This window comes from Onychostruthus taczanowskii, unplaced genomic scaffold (genome assembly GCF_017590055.1).
Source record: "Onychostruthus taczanowskii isolate IOZ18803 unplaced genomic scaffold, ASM1759005v1 scaffold40, whole genome shotgun sequence".
In the NCBI taxonomy this organism is placed as follows: Eukaryota; Metazoa; Chordata; class Aves; order Passeriformes; family Passeridae; genus Onychostruthus; species Onychostruthus taczanowskii.
This window is the reverse complement of record NW_024501460.1, coordinates 3005680-3026285: the sequence shown is the minus strand read 5'-3', so window position 1 is coordinate 3026285 and position 20606 is coordinate 3005680. Positions and strand designations below refer to the sequence as shown.

The 20606-nt window shown below is 43.2% G+C and overlaps 2 protein-coding genes across 2 annotated transcripts in view; both read right to left on the bottom strand.

Moving 5' to 3' along the window:
* MAK (male germ cell associated kinase) overlaps positions 1–4924 on the bottom strand; it is a 29661-nt gene extending 24737 nt beyond the window's left edge. The window contains exon 1 of the mRNA XM_041413183.1: positions 4803–4924. The gene's annotated coding sequence lies outside the window, so the exon portion shown is untranslated. The remainder of the gene's footprint in view (positions 1–4802) is intronic.
* A 7903-nt stretch (positions 4925–12827) lies between these two features.
* On the bottom strand, positions 12828–17578 carry GCM2 (glial cells missing transcription factor 2). The gene is made up of 5 exons (XM_041413141.1): positions 17537–17578; positions 16028–16280; positions 15547–15659; positions 13963–14088; positions 12828–13709 (listed from the first exon to the last, which is right to left on the bottom strand). The coding sequence occupies exons 1-5, from the start codon at positions 17576–17578 to the stop codon at positions 12828–12830; spliced, it is 1416 nt and encodes a 471-aa protein (XP_041269075.1).
* Positions 17579–20606: the final 3028 nt, after the last annotated feature.

The following is a 20606-nucleotide window of genomic DNA, read 5'->3' as shown; positions in this document are numbered from 1 at the left end:
AGGAAAGAGACACTCTACTACTTGTATCAAACAATAACACCCTCCAGAACCATATGTGCTTTTTAAATGGATGTAAATGCAATTAGCTCCTTTAAACTTCTCAAACCACAGAAGGTGCTTACTCTACAATTAGGCTTAGAGTAAGCAGAAACTGGAGAGTCATAATTCCCTAGAACCAGTGAAGTGTTTTTAAAGCTGGTGTATTCTGATAGAAGCCCTTACTCTGAATTTGTAGACAGTAGCAGCTTCCTGAACTACAACAAAGGCATGGTTGAAGTTATGGAAAACATAAGGACACAAATTTTGCACAGGGTGCCACGGCAAACTTAAGTTTTGAACACTGTGTTTTGGATTGGTAATGCAAGTAGGCTTTCCATGCTTAAAAGTCAGTGAGGAAGGGAGGTGGAGCAGCAAGATAAGCACTGCACTTTTCACCCATCTATAGTGATTTATTATAAACGAACATCTTGCTCTGAAGTTCACATAATTCTTAGGCATGGTAATGTCTAAAGAGTTAAGTTTATTCTTCAGTTTTACAAGGCTTGCAGAGAGAAACATAGAGCTTACATGCACTGCTATGGAAGATTAAATCTGAACTGTCATTTGGAAAAGAATTTATACTGAACAATGTTGAAACATCACCATGTCTGAATCCATGCAAATATTATTTGAATCCCCATCCAAGTTTGAATTTGAACCCCAGCTTCCATTACACACAATACTATCTGTCACCAGTGCTCCAGATGAAAGCAGTTGTCTGACGTTAAACACACAAACTCATAAGAGTCACCCTCTTATTTATGCATGACTAGGAAAATCTAACAACCTCTCATTGTACTATTTACTCACTGTAACCCAAATATTAACACACAAACACTGAATATTAACTGAATATTAGCATACAAAAATAAAAACTCAAAACCAATATATATACAGAATAAAACTCAAATCAATGAGAACACACCACCAGTCCATCTTTATAGGAGATTGAGAACTTAGCATGCAACTCTCTAGTCCTTATCCTTATGCCAAAATTAGCTACAGTCTGGTCTGTTCAAATAGATTAAGAAACTATGATTCAGCTGATAACAAGACTCAGGCTTGAGATTTACAGGCCTGGCAAAATAACAATAAAATTAGCCTCTCAAGGAGTGTGATATATACAGTCTCAAGCAGACTAACCTGCTATTGGTTGATAGGGTATTCTGAAACAAAGATAAAAATCAGATTTAACAAAAAGTAACACAGACATCTCAAATTATCATAAGATTTTAAATTGGACTTTCATATATTTAAGCAAATTATTTTTCTCAGAGTTCAGCTTTATATCTTATTCCCCAGAATGCCTGCATGCACTCTAGTCATTAATACCATCAATAGTGCCTTTTTACTCAAGGCTATTTGTTGACTCTGGTACTAAGCAGATGATCAAATGTATTTTTTCCAAGTTAAGATACATTCTGCATACACATTTTGCAAGTTGTCAATGGTTAGCTCTAGGTATATATTAAAAAAACAAACCAACACAAAAACCTTGAGGGTATCCTTACACCCATTTTAACACACAGCATCACATCTGAAGAGTCAGCAATGATAAACTGTGTATGCATTTTGTGTATAGGTGTACACAGGTGTATTATGTGAAGTGAAATGTAACAGTTTTGTGTGCTTGTGTTTCTCTGTTTCAACAAATATCATTGTGAATTTTTTAAGGTGTTTTTTTTTTTTTTTTTTTTTGAGGGGATTCAGCAATATCTGCTACAGACGGCCCTAGCTTGAACTCCTAGAGTTACATTAAGAAGTTGGAGAATCTGCATGCATTTCATGCTCAAATTTTTGCTCTCTAACAAAGTGTACCAAAAACAACATGAGAAAAACTTGTATTTGCAATAAACAGAAAAAGATCTAGAGACAACCTCAAGTTTTGACCTTTAAATCCTCTCATTTTGTGCCTAAATCCTATCAGATTTCCAAGTAATTTTCACTGGAGTATATATTAATCACATGCTTTAACAATTATCCAATTCTAATATTTTGGCATGTGCAATCAAAACAACCTCATATAAATTGTTCCTTCCCTCCAGAAATTCCATGTAATACAACACAACACAGACCCAATTATTCATTTTGTCTGTTCTGTAATATATTTTATTGCCTTACCCCTCTTCTGCTGTATGCTTTAATTTTTAGGGTACAAAACCAGCTGATCAAGTAAAGTACAGAAAAGTCAGTGCATTCCTTCAATGATCAAGTGGAAGTGTCAAATCCATTCCATGGTAATGCATGAAACAAGGTGTGAAAACCACATACCCTGATAAAAGTGTCTGTGTACCATCACACCTACCTCACACTGACACGTACTGGAATTACAGAGCATGATGATTGGAACATAAATGCTCCAGAGAGTCACATTTCACTCCAACAGACTTCTGCAGACCTTGTAATTTTCACTACTCATACCCAGCTAAGATATGCAATTTTTTCCTCAGTGGTCAATCTGCATTTTCTTTTCCAAATCTGCAGTTCAGTTTTGTATTTTGTACCAATCTGAGGAAAAGCAAGGGCCCAATCTAGTTTTTCTGATTAAAACATGCCTTTGGAGTGTCCTTTTCCATACTAATGCTTATATGATATTACTTCAGTGATGCAAAGCTCCAATATGTAAAATTTTCTTAACAAGTACCAAACAGACAAGAGAAATCCTAGTCTAAACAACAGCTTGTTGTTACTCTTAATGACATACTGCACATAATCTCTTTACAGAGGATTAAGGAAAGATTAAAGCCAGGGACAAATAGAGGACAAAATAAAACAGCTTGACAGAATCTTTAATTTGTGTAAATTTAGCAAACCTGAACAAGTACTAGCGAATTGACACAAATCATCATTTTACTGTATTACTGACATCTTAAGCACTAGCAGCAATTTTATACTATTTTAGATGTCTGAATTACATTTCAAAATGTAATAAATAGCAACAAATCACCTACATTTCTTATATACAAGAACTAGGCTTTACCAAGAGTTCTACATTTGCATCCTAAACAAACTACTCTCAAATAATTAGAAACTAGGACATATGACCCAATAAGACCTCCCACCCAGAAAAGCAAAACACCCACAACCAAATTTTACCAACCTGTTTACAGTAACTGATGAAATCACCAAACTGTTTGTGTGGCACAGCACTGTTCTCAATGATCAGAACTGGCAGTATTGCACAGCACTGAATGTATGCTGATACTGATTTTAAAAGTAAAAAACCAAAACAAACTAAAAACCAAATCCAACCACAAAACAAACAAATCTTGCTACAAGAACCTTCTTGGTAGTGAATGTATATTACTAAAGCTGCCAGTAATCAGGTCCCATGACAGCTGGATCCAGTTATTGAGATTAACCTCAAATCCATTACTCTAATCAATTACCAGCAGTTATTTAAAAACACGACACTCAGCTGCAAGAAAGAAGTCAGTAACATTGACAATAAATACTGGTGCTTTGAAACAGACTGCCTTAATTTTTTTTTTTTTAAGTCCCTTACAAATCTAATATATTATTCCACTTGTGTGTATCAGGCATTCAGGATGGGGTATATCAAATTAAGAACTCCAGTTTGCTCTAAGTATTTTCCCCTGTTTTGTTCCAAACTAGCTTTGGTTTCAAACCAAAATTATTCACACCAACTCTTTCAGCAGATTACCACCATGCCAGCAAGCCTACCAGTTCCTACCCGCATGAAACCCCTTCCCACAACACAGTACAACAAGTTTCAGGATAACAGTGGTTTCAGTGCTGCTGGAACTTCAAGTCTCCAGTCTTGGGCAGCATTCGGAAGGAATATGAACCACTCATCTTTCAGCACCTGCACCACTCTAAGTTTCAATAAAACACCTTATGGTTGAAGGGACCATAGGGTCAAAGAATCATTATGGTTGGAAGGGACCTCTGGAGATCACTAATCCAAACTCCCTGCCAAGGCAGGGTGACCTAGAGCAGGCGACACAGGAACACATCCAGGTGGGTTTTGAATGTCTCCAGAGAGGGAGACCCCACAACTTCCCTGGGCAGCCTGTTCCAGTGCTCTGCCACCCTCTTTGTAAAAAAGTTCTTCCTCATGTTGAGGCAGAACTTCCTGTGTTTCAGTTTATGGCCATTGCTCCTCATCCTGTAACTAAGCACCACTGAAAAGACTCCGGCACCATCCTCTCGGCACCTGCGTTTGAGATAATTATACGCACTAATGAGATCCCCTCTCCGTCTTGAGAATGGAAACAAATGCTCGTTTCCACTTCGGTTCCACCTGGTGACATTCAGGTGCTCCCGAGTGCGCCAAGTACCTTCCTTGGCGCTCACAGCGCCGAGGGGAGCACGGCGCTCCTGCCGCTCACTCCGGCTGTGAAACGCGGCACCGCCCGGCCTGCCAGTTTCACCCCGCTTCTCCTAAATAAAGCTTCATCTCCTCTCGTTAACCGCGGACCTCTCAGACCGCCAAGGCCGGGACTACCCTACCCAAGCCAAAGCGGGCAGGGTCCCTGTCCCCGCTGCCGCTCCCACAGCCCAGCACTGCAGCGGGGCAGCTCCCCCACACGCGAGTTCACCGCGCCACCGACCCAAGCCCCCCGAACCACGCTGCAGGAGCCCTCCCCTTCAGCAGCGGAGCTCTGAGCGCTCCCGCTCAGCCCAAACCCGCACCTCCTCCGTGCTGGGAGGGCCCCAGAGAGGCCCAGCCCCCGGGACACGGGAGCTCACCAGCCCGGCCCGAGGGGGACTCGCCGCCGTCCCCGCCGCCCCTCACTCACCGCGGCGCTGCGGGCGGAGCCAGCTCGATGCCGCCGAGCCCCCGGCCGGGCCCGCCCGCCGCCTCCCTCGGCCGGGCCGCTCTGCCCCGTCACCCGGGCGACGGGCGCGGGGCCGGGCCCCGGGCTGGGGCGGGCCCCGCCGAGGGCACCGCCCTCCCGGCCGCGGGCACGGCTGCCCGGGAGTCCCCGGTGGAGCGGAGGAGTTGGGAGGCGGTGGATAAACAGCTGTGCGGGGAGCGGGGGGAGCACCCCTTTGGAAAGGGAGTGGTGCGCAAAGGGAGCTGAGCCTGATGGCGAGAGCCGTGTCACAGGCTCCCTGAAGATGGCCCCATGATAGGCGAGATCGTCTTTAGACAGTCCTTATTGTAATTACTGCTAACAGTAATTATATATTGAATATATATTTGGTGCTCTGGTGAGACCCCACCTGCAGTGCTGCATCCAGCTCTGGAGTCCCCAGCACAGGAAGGACATGGAGCTACTGGAGCGAGTCCAGAGCTGGATGCTTTGTGATGCTCAGCGGGCTGGAGCACCTCTCCTGTGAACCCAGGCTGAGAGAGTTGGAGCTGTTCAGCCTGGAGAAGGCTCCAGGCTGACCTTAAAGCAGCGTTCCACTACCTAAAGGGAGCTTTCAGGAGAGATGGATAGAGTCTGTTTACAAGAGCATGGACAAAGGGAAATGGCTTCAAATGGAAAGATATTAGATGTTAGGGAAAAAAAAATCTTTTCTGTGATGCTGGTGAGGCACTGGACAGGTTGCCACTGGACAGGATGCCCCATCCCTGGAGGCGTTCAAAGCCAGGTTGAATGGGAAAGGTGTCCCTGGCCATGGCAAGGGGGTTGGAACTAGATGATCTTCAAGGTCCCCTTCCAATCCAAACCATTCCACGACCTTATGAAATAAAACTGCCAGCTAAGCCACAGTGTACTTAGGATTTGTACAGAAATTCCCACCAGTATTATTCTCAGCTGTAGTGAAACCTGAGGGATTTTTCCCCCCTAGTATTTAAAAAAATTATTTATTGTAAGCAATTTATTAAAATGCAAGTTGCTAATACTAATGCAGGGGAGAAACTTTGAGTGCTCTATGCATTGTAAAATATATGTATTTCTATTACAAAAATAATAATGAACTTTCTCCTTGGTCCTTTGTAATCTTACGTTTCTCCTTGGAGAAATATAAGATTACAGAAGGCACAGTTAATAAAAATGGCATACTTAGTGTCTGAGCCAGAGGTGCTTTGGGCAGCAAAGTCTCATTTTAAGCTTCTATTCTCAACATTAGCTTGAGCTTCCTATAGTTTAATGTTTTTGAGAGTGATGGGCAAGAAAAGGAGATAATTTCAACACAATAACTACTAGAAGCACCATGGAGGGAAAGGCAGAATATAGTTTTAGAAATTCAGATTCCTATCAGCTTCGCCATGCTGGCAGCTCAGGTTTACTGAGCAAAAATGGGAAGCTGTCTTCATTTTACCTTTTTTTTTTTCTCTCCCCTCCCTGTTTCTCATTAATTGGTGTGGTAACTTTGTGATGGTTTAAGAACTGTTGACAGATTAATTGATTCTACCTCAAGTCAACTGGGTGGAACGTGGGGCTATGGGAATCGGTTTTCTGGAATTCAAAGGATTTGACCACTTGCACATAGCTTGCTGAAATGAAAGTACTAGAAAACAACATTATATTTTCTGAAACAAAATATGCCTGTTTCCTTTACTGAAATAAAACATCAGAGGTGACTGCCAGGTGACTGCCAGGTAAAATAAAGTTCAAAGGTGAGACTTGGACATGAGAAGGCAGAAAGTACCGTAACCCACACAGCAGAATTCAGGCAGAGATTCAGCAGAAGCTGACTGTACATAGCAAAGGATTTAACCATGCATTAACCTCTAAGAATATGTTTGATCACTACTACATGGACACATCCCTACCTTAAATATGTGAAAACAGCTCTCCACTGTCAGTGGAAATGACGCAGCACTTACCCTATGATGTCCCCTCTCTGCCCTTGTGTCCTTTCCTCTCTCGACAGTTTAGCCATGCCCCTGACTGTCCTTTCCCAGTGATGGGCTCCATCCTCTTCCTCTGGTGCTGCCAGTTTAATAAGATCATAGAATGGTTTGGGCTGGCTGGAATGAACCTTAAAATGAACCTTAAAACTCATCTAGTTCCAACCTCCCTGCCATGGTTAGGGACACCTTCCACTAGACCAGAAGTCTCAGACCCTGATCCAAACCTGGCCTTGAACACTTCCAGGGCATCCATAACTTTTCTAGGCAACATGTTCCAGTGCCTCACCACCCCCACAGTAAAGAATTTCTGCCTAATATCTAATCTAAACCCACCCTGTCCCAGTGTACAGCCATTCCCCCTTGTCCTATCCCTACATGCCCATGTAAAAAGTCCTTCTCCACCTCTCTTGCAGGCCCCGTTTAGCTACTGGAAGGATGCTACAAGGTCAGCCAGGAACCCTTTTTTATCCAGGCTGAACAACCCCAGCTCTCTCAGCCTGTGCTGAGGGGTGCTCCAGCCCTCTGAGCATTTTTGTGGCCTCCTTTGGACTTTCTACAACAAGTTGGGGGGCCCAGAGCTGGATGCAGCACTACAGGTGGGTTGTCATCAGAGCAGGGCAGAGAGGCAAAACCACCTCTCCCAGCCTGCTGGCCACGCTGCTTTAGGTGTAGCCCAGGATACATTTGTGTTTCTGGGCTGCAGGCACACACTGCTGGGTCATGCTGAGCAACCAACACTCCCAAGTCCTTCTCCTCAGGGCTGCTCTCAATCCATTTTCCCTCAAGCTGTATTTGTCCTTGGGGTTGCCCCAGCCCACATGCAAGACCTTGCAGTTGACCTTGTTGAACTCCATGAGGTTTGCACATTCCCATCTCTCCAGCCTGTGCAGGTCCCCCTGGCTGCCATCCCTTCCCTCCAGCGTGCTGACTGCACCACACAGCTTGGTGTCACCAGCAAACTTGCTGAGAGTACATTCAATCCCACTGTCCATGTTGGTGAACAAGATGAAAATGCTCTTAGTTGCTAGTGGGACATTTCCAGTCTAATTACAGTCACTTATAAGAGATCTGGCATAAGAAAGGGGAGTTGATGTTTAAATAATTTCTGTATTAGTTTTGCACAAGAGAAATGTTTAAGTCTAAATTCTGTTACCAGGATCTCCTGTCTGTCAGTTGTTGGTGCTTTTTGTGATGGTCTCCAACATTTCACACACGTGAAGACAGACAGGCTGTACACAGGACTTCCCAGTGTTTGAGCCAGGCTGCAACATGCTGTGGAGTTGCAGTACAAGCACTGCAAGCCAGTCACTTAACACTTCATTTTGTCATAAAGACAGGAGAGAAATGCTGTCCTGTGCTTTTGCTATGAACCAGGAAGCTGAAGTAAAGGCAACAGGTTGGAACAAAGAGATCCAGGATGTTTGTGAGCCCTGCTAAAGGACCTCTGAGGACATCCTTATGCACCTGCTTCCCTGCTTATTTTACAAAACAACACATGCAGACCCACTGAGTAATTTTCTGTTGAAAGGACCTCCTTTGGTTGTGGTCCTTGAAGGTGTTGATGCTATGCTCAAGTGCCAGCCAAAATACCTAAAACTGCCTTCTCCCAAACACCGCCACAAGTACCAGCATGCATGTTGAAGCTTATAGGGATTGTATAAACTTCATTTTTCTGTTTGTTTGAATAAGGTTGAACCAAACTAACAATGTTTCCCTGTGATATGTACTTGCACCTGTGTCATCCCACTGATTTTCGTGTCTCATGTGGATTCTTGCAAATCTGGAGAGGTACTGTGCTGAAATGCACTCTATTTTGCACAATCCCAGGTGTAGCACCACATGAACACTATCTGGTTCGCCTTCCCTTTGCTCATGAGTGACAGACAGGCACTTAACTTTAGGCAGCTAGAACACTAAAGGCAGTAATCCTGGCATGGATAACCACTGTACCCCACTCTTGTTATTTCTCAGGCAGAGGGATTTTAACAGGCCTGGATTAACTTTTCACTCTGTGTATTGGGAGGAACCACTCCAACACTAAATTCCTCAATTCTCCACTTTTTGTCTGCATATGACTTCTACTGATAAGGGTGGGAATGACATGAATTTTCCTAAATGCATCCCTAGAGCTGCATTGTGCATTCTGCTAAATGATGTCTCTCAGGAAACACGCTCTACTTTGGTGAAAGCTCTCTCCGTTGTATTAGACAGCTTTCCCCCAAAAAGACACCAAGAAAAACTCCAATAATCCGGAAGAAATCTCAGAAAATCCCCAGGAAGGAAAAAGTGTCAAATCATATTCAACTCTGTTACACTGCTGGTTTCCACTCATGGAACTCAGGGAAAAGCTTGTCTCTGCCTTTAAGGTGATAGTTTGTATTCCCAAATAAAGAGATCAACTACTTCAGGCTCAATAAGCCCAAAACAGCCAAGTTCCTGCATGCCCTGTTTGCAGCATTTAGCACATCTGGAAAACCCAGAGATAACCTTGTTCCAGAAGAGGAGCAAGGGCTAAGCAGATTGCTCAGACTCTCACAGGAGTTCTTTAGCAGGACTGGGTGGATACAGGTGGTCATGGAGCAGGACAGTATGCCAGGCTCTGTCTGCCCTCCATGAGGTGTGACCATGAAGTGATGCTCACAGGTATTTGCATCTGTCACGTGTGTGACACATGCCTACATTTCGTGGGTATGTGAGTCAAAAACACTGTCACAGGGCCTCTTGTCTCTGGAAGGCATCCATTAAACACTTGGGCTTTTAACATTTGCCATTCTGGGGCTGCTGTTTTGGTATAAAGCAGCATGGGGACAGGTGGTGCTTTACCTCAGTAGGGCCCTTGTAACCCATTTGAAGCCAGAGCCACAGGAGACTGAGATTTGAAAGTACCTTCTCATCCATTCCCTCTGTGAATGTGCCATAACAACTGGAGTTTGTTAGATGCAGATGCCTGTCAGAGTAGATGGTACAGGCTGGTGAAGGGTTCCTCTCAGGTGCTCAATGCAGGTCCAGAAACCACACTTGAAAGGGACAATTAATGGAAGAGAAGGTGCTTACTCAGAGACCATCTTGCTTCAGGATGCTGCTTTGCCTTGAGGAACATGCTTTTAAAGTCAATGCTGCAGCTGTATAAACCTACAATGAGGCTTTCAATTTCAGCTTTTTTTTTTCTTTTGTTACAGAAGCTCCCATTGCCTTTACATTTATGTATTTTGAAGAGAAAAACTGTCTACAGCTCTAGACTTTCTCCATCTGATTTTTTATCTCTAAAAGGTCATATACAGCTGATCTCATCCCAGGCACTTGTACATGAGAGGAATCAAGGTTAAGAAAGAATGTAACAACCTTTAGAGTGGTTTTATTTGTTGTACTGCTCAGATGATGCAGCAAGGTAACACTACCATAGCTTTCCACTGTGCTTGAACAGCTGTGATGTTTATTATAAATAAATCCACACCTTAAAAGTAGCATCTTAACACAATTGGCCACATTTTCTTTACTGATGTACAAAGTTCTGCTTTAAAAGCTATGTTTAATTGGATAGCATAATGATTTAAGCATACAACTACAATGACAAGTTTAATACCAGTGATGTGAACAGCACACAACCCTCACAGCTTGTCTGTTTTAATAGCAAGTAGTAATTTAATAACTTGTGCTTGAGTTGTGGTTGGCTAACTCCTCTAAAATCACCTCTAAAATCTAAAATATCCTCTAAAATCTAAAATAAAATACAGCAATTTACAGCTTTAATATTTTCCTTGATTTTCCCATCTGCAGTGAATCTTTCCAGCTTTCTTAGTAATTTTGTTTTGCCTTATTCTCCTCTTATACTTTTTTTTCCCCCCTTTGAACTTACAATGCTGTAAGCCTTGGTTATTATTCTACATGTCAAATGCCCCAATATGATTTGGCATACAGCTGAGAAATCCCAGTTCTGTAAACAGGCATAGTGTTATATATTCATAAACCCTAAAATTTTGCATTAGTCTTTCTGGGTAATAACTCACTAACCACCTTTTTATTTTCTTTTTAAAAGTTTTAAAGTATGTGGGCTAATTATCTAATTGATGTTGTTCACCTGAATCTCTTCTTATCAGTAATTTAAAACACTTGGTAGAAGAATTACTGTAAGAGTTTAACAAAAGCCAAGGGAGATATACTGAAAGAACACTAGAGCTAAAAGACAAGGTAAGCTTCTTGCAGGTGAATTAATTTAGTCTTTTTGTGAATTCCATCTTTGTCTGGCTTGAATTTTTAAAATGCTGAACAATCCACTGCTGAAACAGGATACTATTAATTAAATTCCTGTGTGGCTCAGTTTCACATCTTAGACTGATCATGTTGGTTTTCATAAAAATATAAAAAGAAAGAAAATATACTACATCAGAAATAACTATTTTTAAATAATTGTTTAACTGTTCTTTGAAAATACAATTTGTTTACCAGTTTAATGACAGCTCCTGTGCACAGAACCTTATAATTCTAACAAGCCAGCTACTTACATTACTTTACATGGTGCCTTGCTTTTAACTGTGATTTCACATTTATTGAAAAACTACAGTAGTATGCTGCTTCTCAAAACACAGCAAAAATATAGATAAGACAGAGACAAAAAAAAAAAAAAGTGTTCAAAAAGTTAAAGATACTTGGTACCTCAATAATAATGATATCAAAAGAAATTTTTTTACCCTGATCAATCCCCTGTGTCTACTTAGCTCCCTTGCTTGGCACACACATTTTGGGTGAGCACTATTCCCCAGTACTAGGCGGCTTTCAAAATATTTTTGGTTTTAAACCAGCACTGCTCTGTTTTTCCTTCTTTCCAGATGAAAGAAGAATTAGTTGTTTTAGGGATGAATTTGGAATGCATTTCTTTATGATTCCTTTGCTTAGCTCAGTTTGGGGATTTTGTTTTGTAACCTCTCTGTTGGCTGGTTGTTTAATTTCCAAAGTAGTGCTGTCATGGGGAGTATGTTTACAGAGAGAAAAATCACTAGAAGTCCCTTGGGAGACGGAGAAAGACCTGATGGAGATGGAGTGCAGAGAGGCAGCCAGGAAAGGTTCATTCAACACTGACCTTTACTAAGCAGCTGGGATGTTGCGTTCTTAGACAGGACCGGTTGTATTCATGTGTAAAGAGAATTCTGCGCCAATAAACAATCGGCCTGACCAGCTTGCCAGGCCCCTTTAAGCAAAAGCTAGTTTCACTGTAAATGGTTTTCAGGACCACATAAGTTCACTCTGGCAGCCATGTGATGCTGAACAGGTTTGGTGGGGGTCCCTCAGCCTTCCTGCCTCCAGGCTAAGTGTTACAGGGCATCATTTCCTGGCTGTGCTGGGTTGTCCTTCTTACAAAGAAAGGCTGGGTCATCTTTACTTTTGATACAGGGGATCAAAAAGCAACATGAATTTAACTTGTTTAATTTCTTAGGTTTCAGGTTTTTCATTTCTCATTTCAGACAAACTTAGCTGATCTTTTCATTCATCAAGAGGATCATTGCAGGTGAATGAACTGCTCAGGTGAATTATTCTGCAAATTGCCTTTCTTTCACATTTCTCTTATTTCTTTCTTTCCCTGCCATTTCCTTCAGCTGACTATAATCTATAGCCACCTTCCTTCATTTTTTTCCATTACCTGATTAGTCTTTTCTTTTTTACTGGTGGAGCATTTTCTCTCAAAGCTTGAGGCAGGAGTTGTAGCTGTAAGTAGATTGCACTTGCTGTCAGAGGAGGCTGTTGACTTCCAGAAGAGTCGTGCCTTCATATTACCTTCTCCCAGGTGTGTCTTGGGCTCAGTTCCTTGTGCCATTTTAGAGATCGTGTGGGGTTTCTTTGAAATTAGATGCAAAATATAATCAGTCAGCACACAGCTCCAGAAAGGTATATTTGGGAAAAAGCTGTCTTGATGTTCTGCTTCCTTATGTCTCCACAAATACCAAACCACTTGGCTTAGCACTCATGTAGTCAGCACTATTCTCCCATCTGCAGGTATTTGCCATTTAGGCACATTTAGTCAACATTCAGCACTCTCAAACCTTAGGGCCTGTCCTTCATGCTCAGCAAAGCTGTTCCCCGGAGGGAGCCCATACCGATAGCTCTCCATGCTCTCAGCTGGTTTGGATTTTGTGGGGATGGAGTCGTGCTGGTAGAGCAACGCTGACTTTATCATCCCAAAGTCTTCCTGAATCTTCATCCCTGAATAGACAGCACCCGAGATGTTTTCTGCCACATGGGTATAGCTCTGGAGGTTTTTCACGTCGCAGAGGTTGTCGCTGTATTTCAGCGCGGGTGGCTTGTAGGCCTGGTAGGACACCTTGGTGGTGGTGGTGATGACGGTCTGCAGCGGCGGGGCCATGGGAGCGGGGCTGGGGCTGTACCTGCAGGCATAGTCCCCACTGTAGTAAGCATGGGGAGCACTTGTTGCCATCTGCCCGTAGTCACTCCGGTCTCCGCTGCCGGTTTTCCCCCATGCTGGTTTCAGTCCGTAATGTCTGCCAAGGTTATCAAAGCTCTTGTCGTGGGTGGTCACAGCGTTGTAGTGAGACCCGTTCAGACTGTGGGGGTCTGCATCAATGGCAGGACTGGGCAAATCTTTGTAAAACGTTGGGTAAGGACTCGAGCTTATAAAGGTAGGAACTCCAAACTCGTAGCTGCATGGCATGGGCATGTAGAGCCTTGGATTTGGGCATTTAGGGTATGGCGATAGCTGCTCCTCTTGGAAGCTGGCTGAGTCGTAAGGTGCCTTGTAGAGGTCTGTGTTCTGCAGCGAAGGGTAGGACTGGGCTGGAATTGAAAAACTGGTGTCTGTGAAGATACCAACTCTTTCTGGGCCATCCATGCCGTGAAAATTCTGTAGGTTATTGGTGTAACCACTGCTGTCAGGGTACCTTCCTGCCTGACAAGGAGAAGTAGATCTTTAAGACATAGGAATCAATACTGCCCACACACATATGTCTCAATACTTGTGCTATTGCTAGTTTCAGCCCCAAGTTAACAGATGTTAATTTGTAATTAACACATGTTAATACCATGGTGTAAAGCTTTGTTTTGCCCTGGGATCCACAGTACATGCTTATCACGTCTTTTTAATGGACAAAAAATGTCTTCATTTATCTCACCTTTTTATTTCACTAATGACTTTGACTTACCTCTGAATTTAGAGATCTCTTTTTCTGGGAGTGGTGATAAGAGGACATTTGCTTCTTAATTGCACTTCTTCTTGCCTCTGCCTCCAGTTTGCTCTCTGGCCGGGGGTGGTCATGGACTCCTTTAGCCTAAATTAGGATTAACTGAGAATTAGGTGCATACCTAGAAGGGAGTAAGATTAGAGAAAATGCTCTAAGTAGCAGGAGGGGTATTCACAGCATGGTCTGTGGTTTGGCACAAGAAAAAAGGAAGGAGAGACTAAACAAGGACAAATTCATTGTGAAAATATGCAAATAGCGTAAATCATGATTTGGATGTAGATAGAAGGAAAAAGTGAGGGAGAAGTCAGTGAGGACTGCAGAGCTGATGAAGGAGCAAAAGTGCTACCTAAGTTTGTGACATTCAGGAGTAGATAATTAGAACCAAGGGGTTGGGAGTGGGGAGTGAAATTTAGTTTGGTTGGTTTTCTGCAGTCCAGTTCTGCCTTATAAGCACATCTATAAAGAGTGTAAATAGGCTTTAAAGAGGTTTCATGCCACAAGATGAAAAATATTCTCTTAAAAATATTCTCTTAAAGCAATACACCTTCTTGACCAAGACTGAAAATTATATCCTGGAAAACCTGGAAAATCTGAAGATGCTCTGGTATTGAAACATCAGTGGGTATGCAGATCTACATAACCAAAGTTACACAGGCATATGATGAAGTCATGGACACCACATTTTCTTACTCATTTGTCTGAGCAGAGTTACATACAGTCCCTAATACAAAATAGGAAGCTAAAATTTGCTTTTAAAACAGTCCTTTCTCAAGCAGAAATTAACTTCTAAGCAAGGATTTATCAACTTTTTTGATAGTAAATTCTTCCAGATTTGCATGTCTGTAAGTGAACATTTGAAAAAGAATAATATAGGAGTGAATCTGGGAATATGGCCAGTTTTGTTCCATTTACTGACTCTAGAACAGAATTTACTGCTGTGAGAGTCAGAGGAAAAAATTATCCAGAAAAAAAATGTAATCTCATAGAACAGGAACTTTTTGTTTAGTTTTGTTCCAATGTTGCTAAAAAAGAAAAATGAAATTTTGAATTTCAGCTAAGACTCTTCTTTTTTTCCTGTCAAGATTTTAAATCCTTCAAAATTCAAAGGCTAGTTTCACATGAAGTAGAATTTTTATGTTTCAACTCATGTAAATTAAGTGAGAACTTCTTTTCCTATTTATTTTAGTAGGAAATAAATATTTGGAAATAACATTGGAGAGATCCAGCTGTCACATACACCAGGGTGCAAGACAGCCTTTTTGTTCATATTTGTGTTCTGTAAACAGGAGAATTTTAGCCATCAGTGATATTGTAGTTAAAACTGAATATTGCCAACCCATAAGTACTGCTTTCAGAGAGACAGCCAAGTGCTACTGTTTTATTTGTTCTTATGTTCATACTCAAGAGAAATTCATTTGTGGACTAGACCTCTGTCATGCTCAGGGTCTGTGTTACATAAAAAGAGGGGGGGCAGAGGAAGAAATCTCTCTCTTTACAGGTATTTTTTTAATATAATGTGCATAAATACATACAGTTGCTTTCTACCTGGAAAAATATTGCTTTTCCATCAAGCCTCCAGAAGTTCGTGACCGGATAGCCACTGTGTCCTCGGCAAGGAATCAACTCGAGGGCAGAGTTACAGTTGGGGCAGGCTTTCTCTGTGAACAGACAGAAACTACTGAAGAGACTGGTTAAGAGGAATAAACAGAGCTTAAGAGCAACATGATCAGACTTCTCCAAAATTCAGATTAAAATGTAAATTCAAGGAAATGTGACATAGACTACCCAGCATAGCTAAGTGGTATGAACAAGAACTGCCCACTAGATGTATACGCTAATAATTTAAAGGATTTAAATCCATATCCCCCTAAATATTTGCAAACAGACATTGATGAAATTTTGAATTAGCCATTGCAATTGTGCCTTAGTCTGCACGCAAGTAAGAGCGACTCCAGCTTGGAAATCAAGCCCAGAAGTAAGAAAAGGGGTCCCTTGAGCATCGCAGCTCTCTCTGGGTGCCTCTCACTTTGTTGCTTCTGCCGAGCCTTGTCGCAGATGGCGGGGCGGAGCTGCAGCCTGGCCCCGCCGGGCAGAGCGCAGCTCCGGGCACACACCACCACGCCCAGGCAGGACTTCTTGAGGATCTGGCAGTTGTGGTTGTTGGTGTTGCGCATGGCCCAGCCGCTGAGGTGCCGCTGCGCGTTCTTCTCCTCGCTCGAGTAGATGAGCCGCACGTAGCCATCGGGCCACTCCTGGAAGGCGTCGAAGTGCTTGGGCTCCTGCAGCAGGGCAGGTGGGGTGGGAGGGCAAGGCAGCAAGGAGAAGAGCAGGAGAACGTTATTAGTATATTAAACCTGATATTTTTGCCTTCTTATAAGACACATAACAGGGGGCAAAATGCTTTTTCTGTCGCCAGCCAAGCAGCAGAAAAAGAAATATTGAAAGAATAGCTTGTTCAGAAGTGCTCTCTAAAAGGGCTAGGGCAGTTTGAGATTCTGTATCTGAAAAGAAAGTCAGGATCATTTCCTTTTTTGCATCATGATCCATTGTAGCATAGTCTGCTGACACTTATACCTTTTACAGGGAAGTTAGCAGCTATAAGGCGTCAGCCTTACTCCCAGAATTTACTGACTAGTGTACTATCAGTGTGCCCAGATAGGACACAAGCCACCCTGGTCATGACTGCTATTAAGTTCTTTCTCCTTGTTGTGGGACAATGCAGCTGCAGGCAGGAAACTAGAAGTTTTAGCTATGGAATGGCTTCCTAAAGTGCATCTAATATAACATGAATAAGGCTTTTCCCAGAAAATAGAGATAAAATGATTTGTCATTGCAAATGTACTTCCAATATATGTATAGTGGCACTAACAAAGACTATTTCAGTTTGGGATTTCACGGCTTTCATTTTCATTCATTATGAAAACATAATTACTAGAGCTATGAATGAAGATTTTAAACTGCAAATATTTATAATGCAATACATATTTAACATACGTATGTACCACATGTGGGAGCAATCCCAGCAAACAGAAGGAAACTACCAGCATATACAGCATTAAGACATAACAGCATGGGTTCTGTAAACTTAAATAAACTCTAAGATAAAAAAAGTTACAAATGAAAAAACGCATTTGAAACTCACAACTGGACAAAAGTGGAGTGCTCATTGGCATTAAAGTGTTGCACCAATAAATCAAAGGAATAATTAGGTAACTTGTGTAATAGTAGTAAACAGTCAATTCAACCTCCGATTCAGCGTGTCTTGAACAAGGAACAGGAGGCAGAGGGAGAAGGAAACTGTCCAAATGGAGACACAGCTTGTTCTAGGAGTTGATATCCAGCTAGGCAAAGCTGTGCATCAAATCCATACTTTTATTATAAGTGACTTGATAAAGACTACAACACAAAGTGAAAAGGGAAGTAAAGCAGACGTAAAACAAAGCTTTGCTTAGGGTGAAGTTCGTTCCGCTGTTCCCCAGCTCCGCGTTAGAGCTGGACGGAGACTTTCCCCAGTACCTTCCCGACCCCCCGGTACCTGCGGCAGCTTGGGATCGTTGATGTCCCACGTGAGCTTCATGGCAGAGAGTGGCCGTGGGTGGCGGCTCCCGGCTTTTTATGCCGTCGGGGCGTCGCCGAGGTGTGTGTGTGTGGGATCGGAGCTCTCGGCCGGCCTCGTAGGCGGACCAGCAGCAGCATCCCCGAGCGCCACCGCCACCCTCGGGGCGTCGCCGAGGTGTGTGTGTGTGTGTGTGTGTGGGATCGGAGTTCTCGGCCGGCCTCGTAGGCGGACCAGCAGCAGCATCCCCGAGCGCCACCGCCACCCCGGGGTGCGGCAGGAGCTGCGCTCCCCCTCCACGCCACAGGCGGATTTCGCTGCCCTCACCTGAAGGTGTGTGACAGGGGATAGGTGCAGGGTTTGTGCACGAATCCACCCCCCAGCACTAGGGCCGCGACCTCGGCAAATTTGAGCCGGGTTTGGAAGTCTAACCCGGCAGCCGCTCGCTCCCGCGGGTGGCCGGGGAGATGAGAGGGGTGACGGGGAGATGGGGGACCCTTCTCTGCCCCACGGGGATGCTCCTGGTCTTGGATTTTGAGCGTGGCTCGGAGCTGTCCACAGCTTCCAAAGCATCCGGAGGGAGGCGAAGATGCTGAATAACTTGCTCTTTGAACGTAAACGAAACCAGCGTTACTTGGCAGGTTCCCCCTTCGCCCTGTGCTCTGCAGCACCTGGTTTAAAAAGCAAAGTTGGTGTTGGTGCTGTTGTATCGATAGGCACATTTTAACTTATTGAACAGTTACAGGTTTTTTGTTAAATTTTTCTTTTCGAAAGAAACAGCCGGTGGGATCTGAAGTTTGGAGATTTTTGTTTGGTTTTCATGTTTGTTTTTCTTTTTATAGTTTTTGTGGTTTGTTTGTTTGTTTGTTGGAGTGGGGGGAGATTATAGGAAGGAAGGAGGGAGGTTGATTTTCGGTGTGAAAAACAGAAAGAAAAAACTATCCACAACAGCATAGAGACCGAGCCGTTGAACTCCGAGTGCTGCTATCACCCTTTAAATGATCCCACCTGTTCGCAATGATTTTTCTCATTCGCTTCCATCCTCTCTGGTCCAACATTTACTGACCTTTACCCTCAGCTGAGCACGATAAAGCCCACCCGGCAGCAGCACACTTCGGTTGTGGCATCCCTCGGTCGAGAGCAGCCCCCAGGGAGGCTCTGAGTTCCTCCTTTGCACCCTGGGCTCGGCCGGGGCTCTGTCAGTGCTCGGTACCGCGATGCGAGGGGCCCGTCCCGGGTGCCGCACAGCTGCGGCTTTTTAGGGCGTGGTGCGAACCGCGCTGCTTTTCCTCCTTTTTTTTTCCTCCGCTGCTGGGGTGTAGAGTGAGGGCTTGCTGAGGAAAGGAGCGTGCTCGGAGCTGTGGGAGAGGCTGGCGGGGGTCACTCTCCGCGCTAAGCGCCGGTGTGTCCCGCAGCAGCGGGTCACGGTGGGGTGTGAAGCAGCGCCCGCGCCATGGCCCAGGTGAGCGGCGCTCCCCGCGGCGGGGACGCGGCCACGGACAGGGGACACCCCGCGCTCCCTCCGGGGGACACCCGCGGGGCTCCCCGCGGCCGCCAGAAACCTCGGGCTGGGAGGTGTGGGGGGGTTTTGCATTTAAGGTAATAACGAAGGAAAACTAGCTTTTTGGAAGTGAGGGGATGAGTAAGTGCTCTTCAGCTTTGAGGCGGAAAAAGTTGGTTGTTTTGGTTGGGTTTTCTTTTTTGCGGGGCGGGGGGGAGAGGGAAAGATTTTTTCTGTATTTTTCTATTCCTTTTTTTTTTTTTAAAGGAAGAAATAAGTGAAGAACGAAATAGAGATGTGAGTGGTAGTATGGCAGACAGAACAGAAGACTACGTAAGGATCTTTTAAATGCATCCTTATCTTTATCTTACAAGTTGTTACTTTTAAAATATGTATCTATTTACATGTACTTTTCTTAAGTGGATATGTCATGACCCAGAACTTTTAGTAATTTTATTTGAAGTGGGAAGTGCAGTAGTCCTCCTAATATTTTCTTTTCTAAGTGGGAAGAAATTATTGTAATAGCTGTGGGACTTAGAAACTGCGGGCTATACTAAACTGTCTATTTCCTTACTCGGTACCTTTTATGATTATTCCGTTTCAAGAGTTCTGTCTCTTTTGGACATTAAGACTGATGTTTCACTAAAGATGTAGTAGGAAAATTAAAGTAGAGAAACAATTTAAAACAAATAACCAGAAAATTGCAACTTTTAAAATGGCATTAGAAGTATTTTATCATAATTAGTGCTGCTACAGTTTCAATGCCTGCTTATTTTACTCACTAATTGTTTCCTTCCCTTCTGTCTACAGCTTGAATCATTGCTCATTGATGCCTTTAAAGGGAAGGGGTTTCAAAAAATACATGAACTGCTTCAAGAGAAGGAAGTAGAGCCTCCCCAGAAATACAGTGAATCTCTCTTTAACCAGCTGGACAAAGCACTGAGAAAGGCAAGTACCATAAATAATCTCAACTCTCCTAACAGCCAACTCAGAGGGTAGCAGGCTAATGATGGACAGCACTCTGTGTTTCTGTAGGAGCTGGACAAGAATGAATTCAAGAATGTTTCATTGCTGCTGAAATGTATTCAGCTCTACCTTAAAAGTGATCTTCAAGAAGGGAAGAGCTTGTTTATTGAGCAAGGACTGGTAGCAAAGATGAGTATAATACTATATACTATTTACTAATGTGATTTACGGTTGTTTGCATCAGAAAAATAACTCCAAGGAAGTGAAAACTAGAGGGTGGCTTCTTGGTCCCACAGAAACAAAATATTTTTTTAATATATTGCATGACCTGAGTGGGGAAAAAATACTGAATCTCCTATTGCTTTTGGTGTAGCAGCCAATTTTATGGCTCCACTTACTACCTGATTTAAAGGGTTGGGTTTTTGGGCTTTTTTTTAAGCTGATAGTAGAAGGAGAGAATTTCTAGAAGACCCATTAGTGAAATGATATAGACTTTCTAAAAGCATTTTAAATGCTCCAGCAAAATACATTTTACTAAAATACAATTTTAGTAGTAGAATGACTAAGTAGATGACTGCTTTG

Coding starts and splice junctions, on each gene's coding strand:
- GCM2 (XM_041413141.1), bottom strand. CDS start 17,578: ATGAAGCTCACGTGGGACATCAACGATCCCAAGCTGCCGCAG. Junction 14,089..15,546: donor GAAAAGCAATATTTTTCCAG/GTAGAAAGCAAC, acceptor ATCCTAATTTAG/GCTAAAGGAGTCCATGACCA. Junction 13,710..13,962: donor AGAGATCTCTAAATTCAGAG/GTAAGTCAAAGT, acceptor TCTCCTTGTCAG/GCAGGAAGGTACCCTGACAG.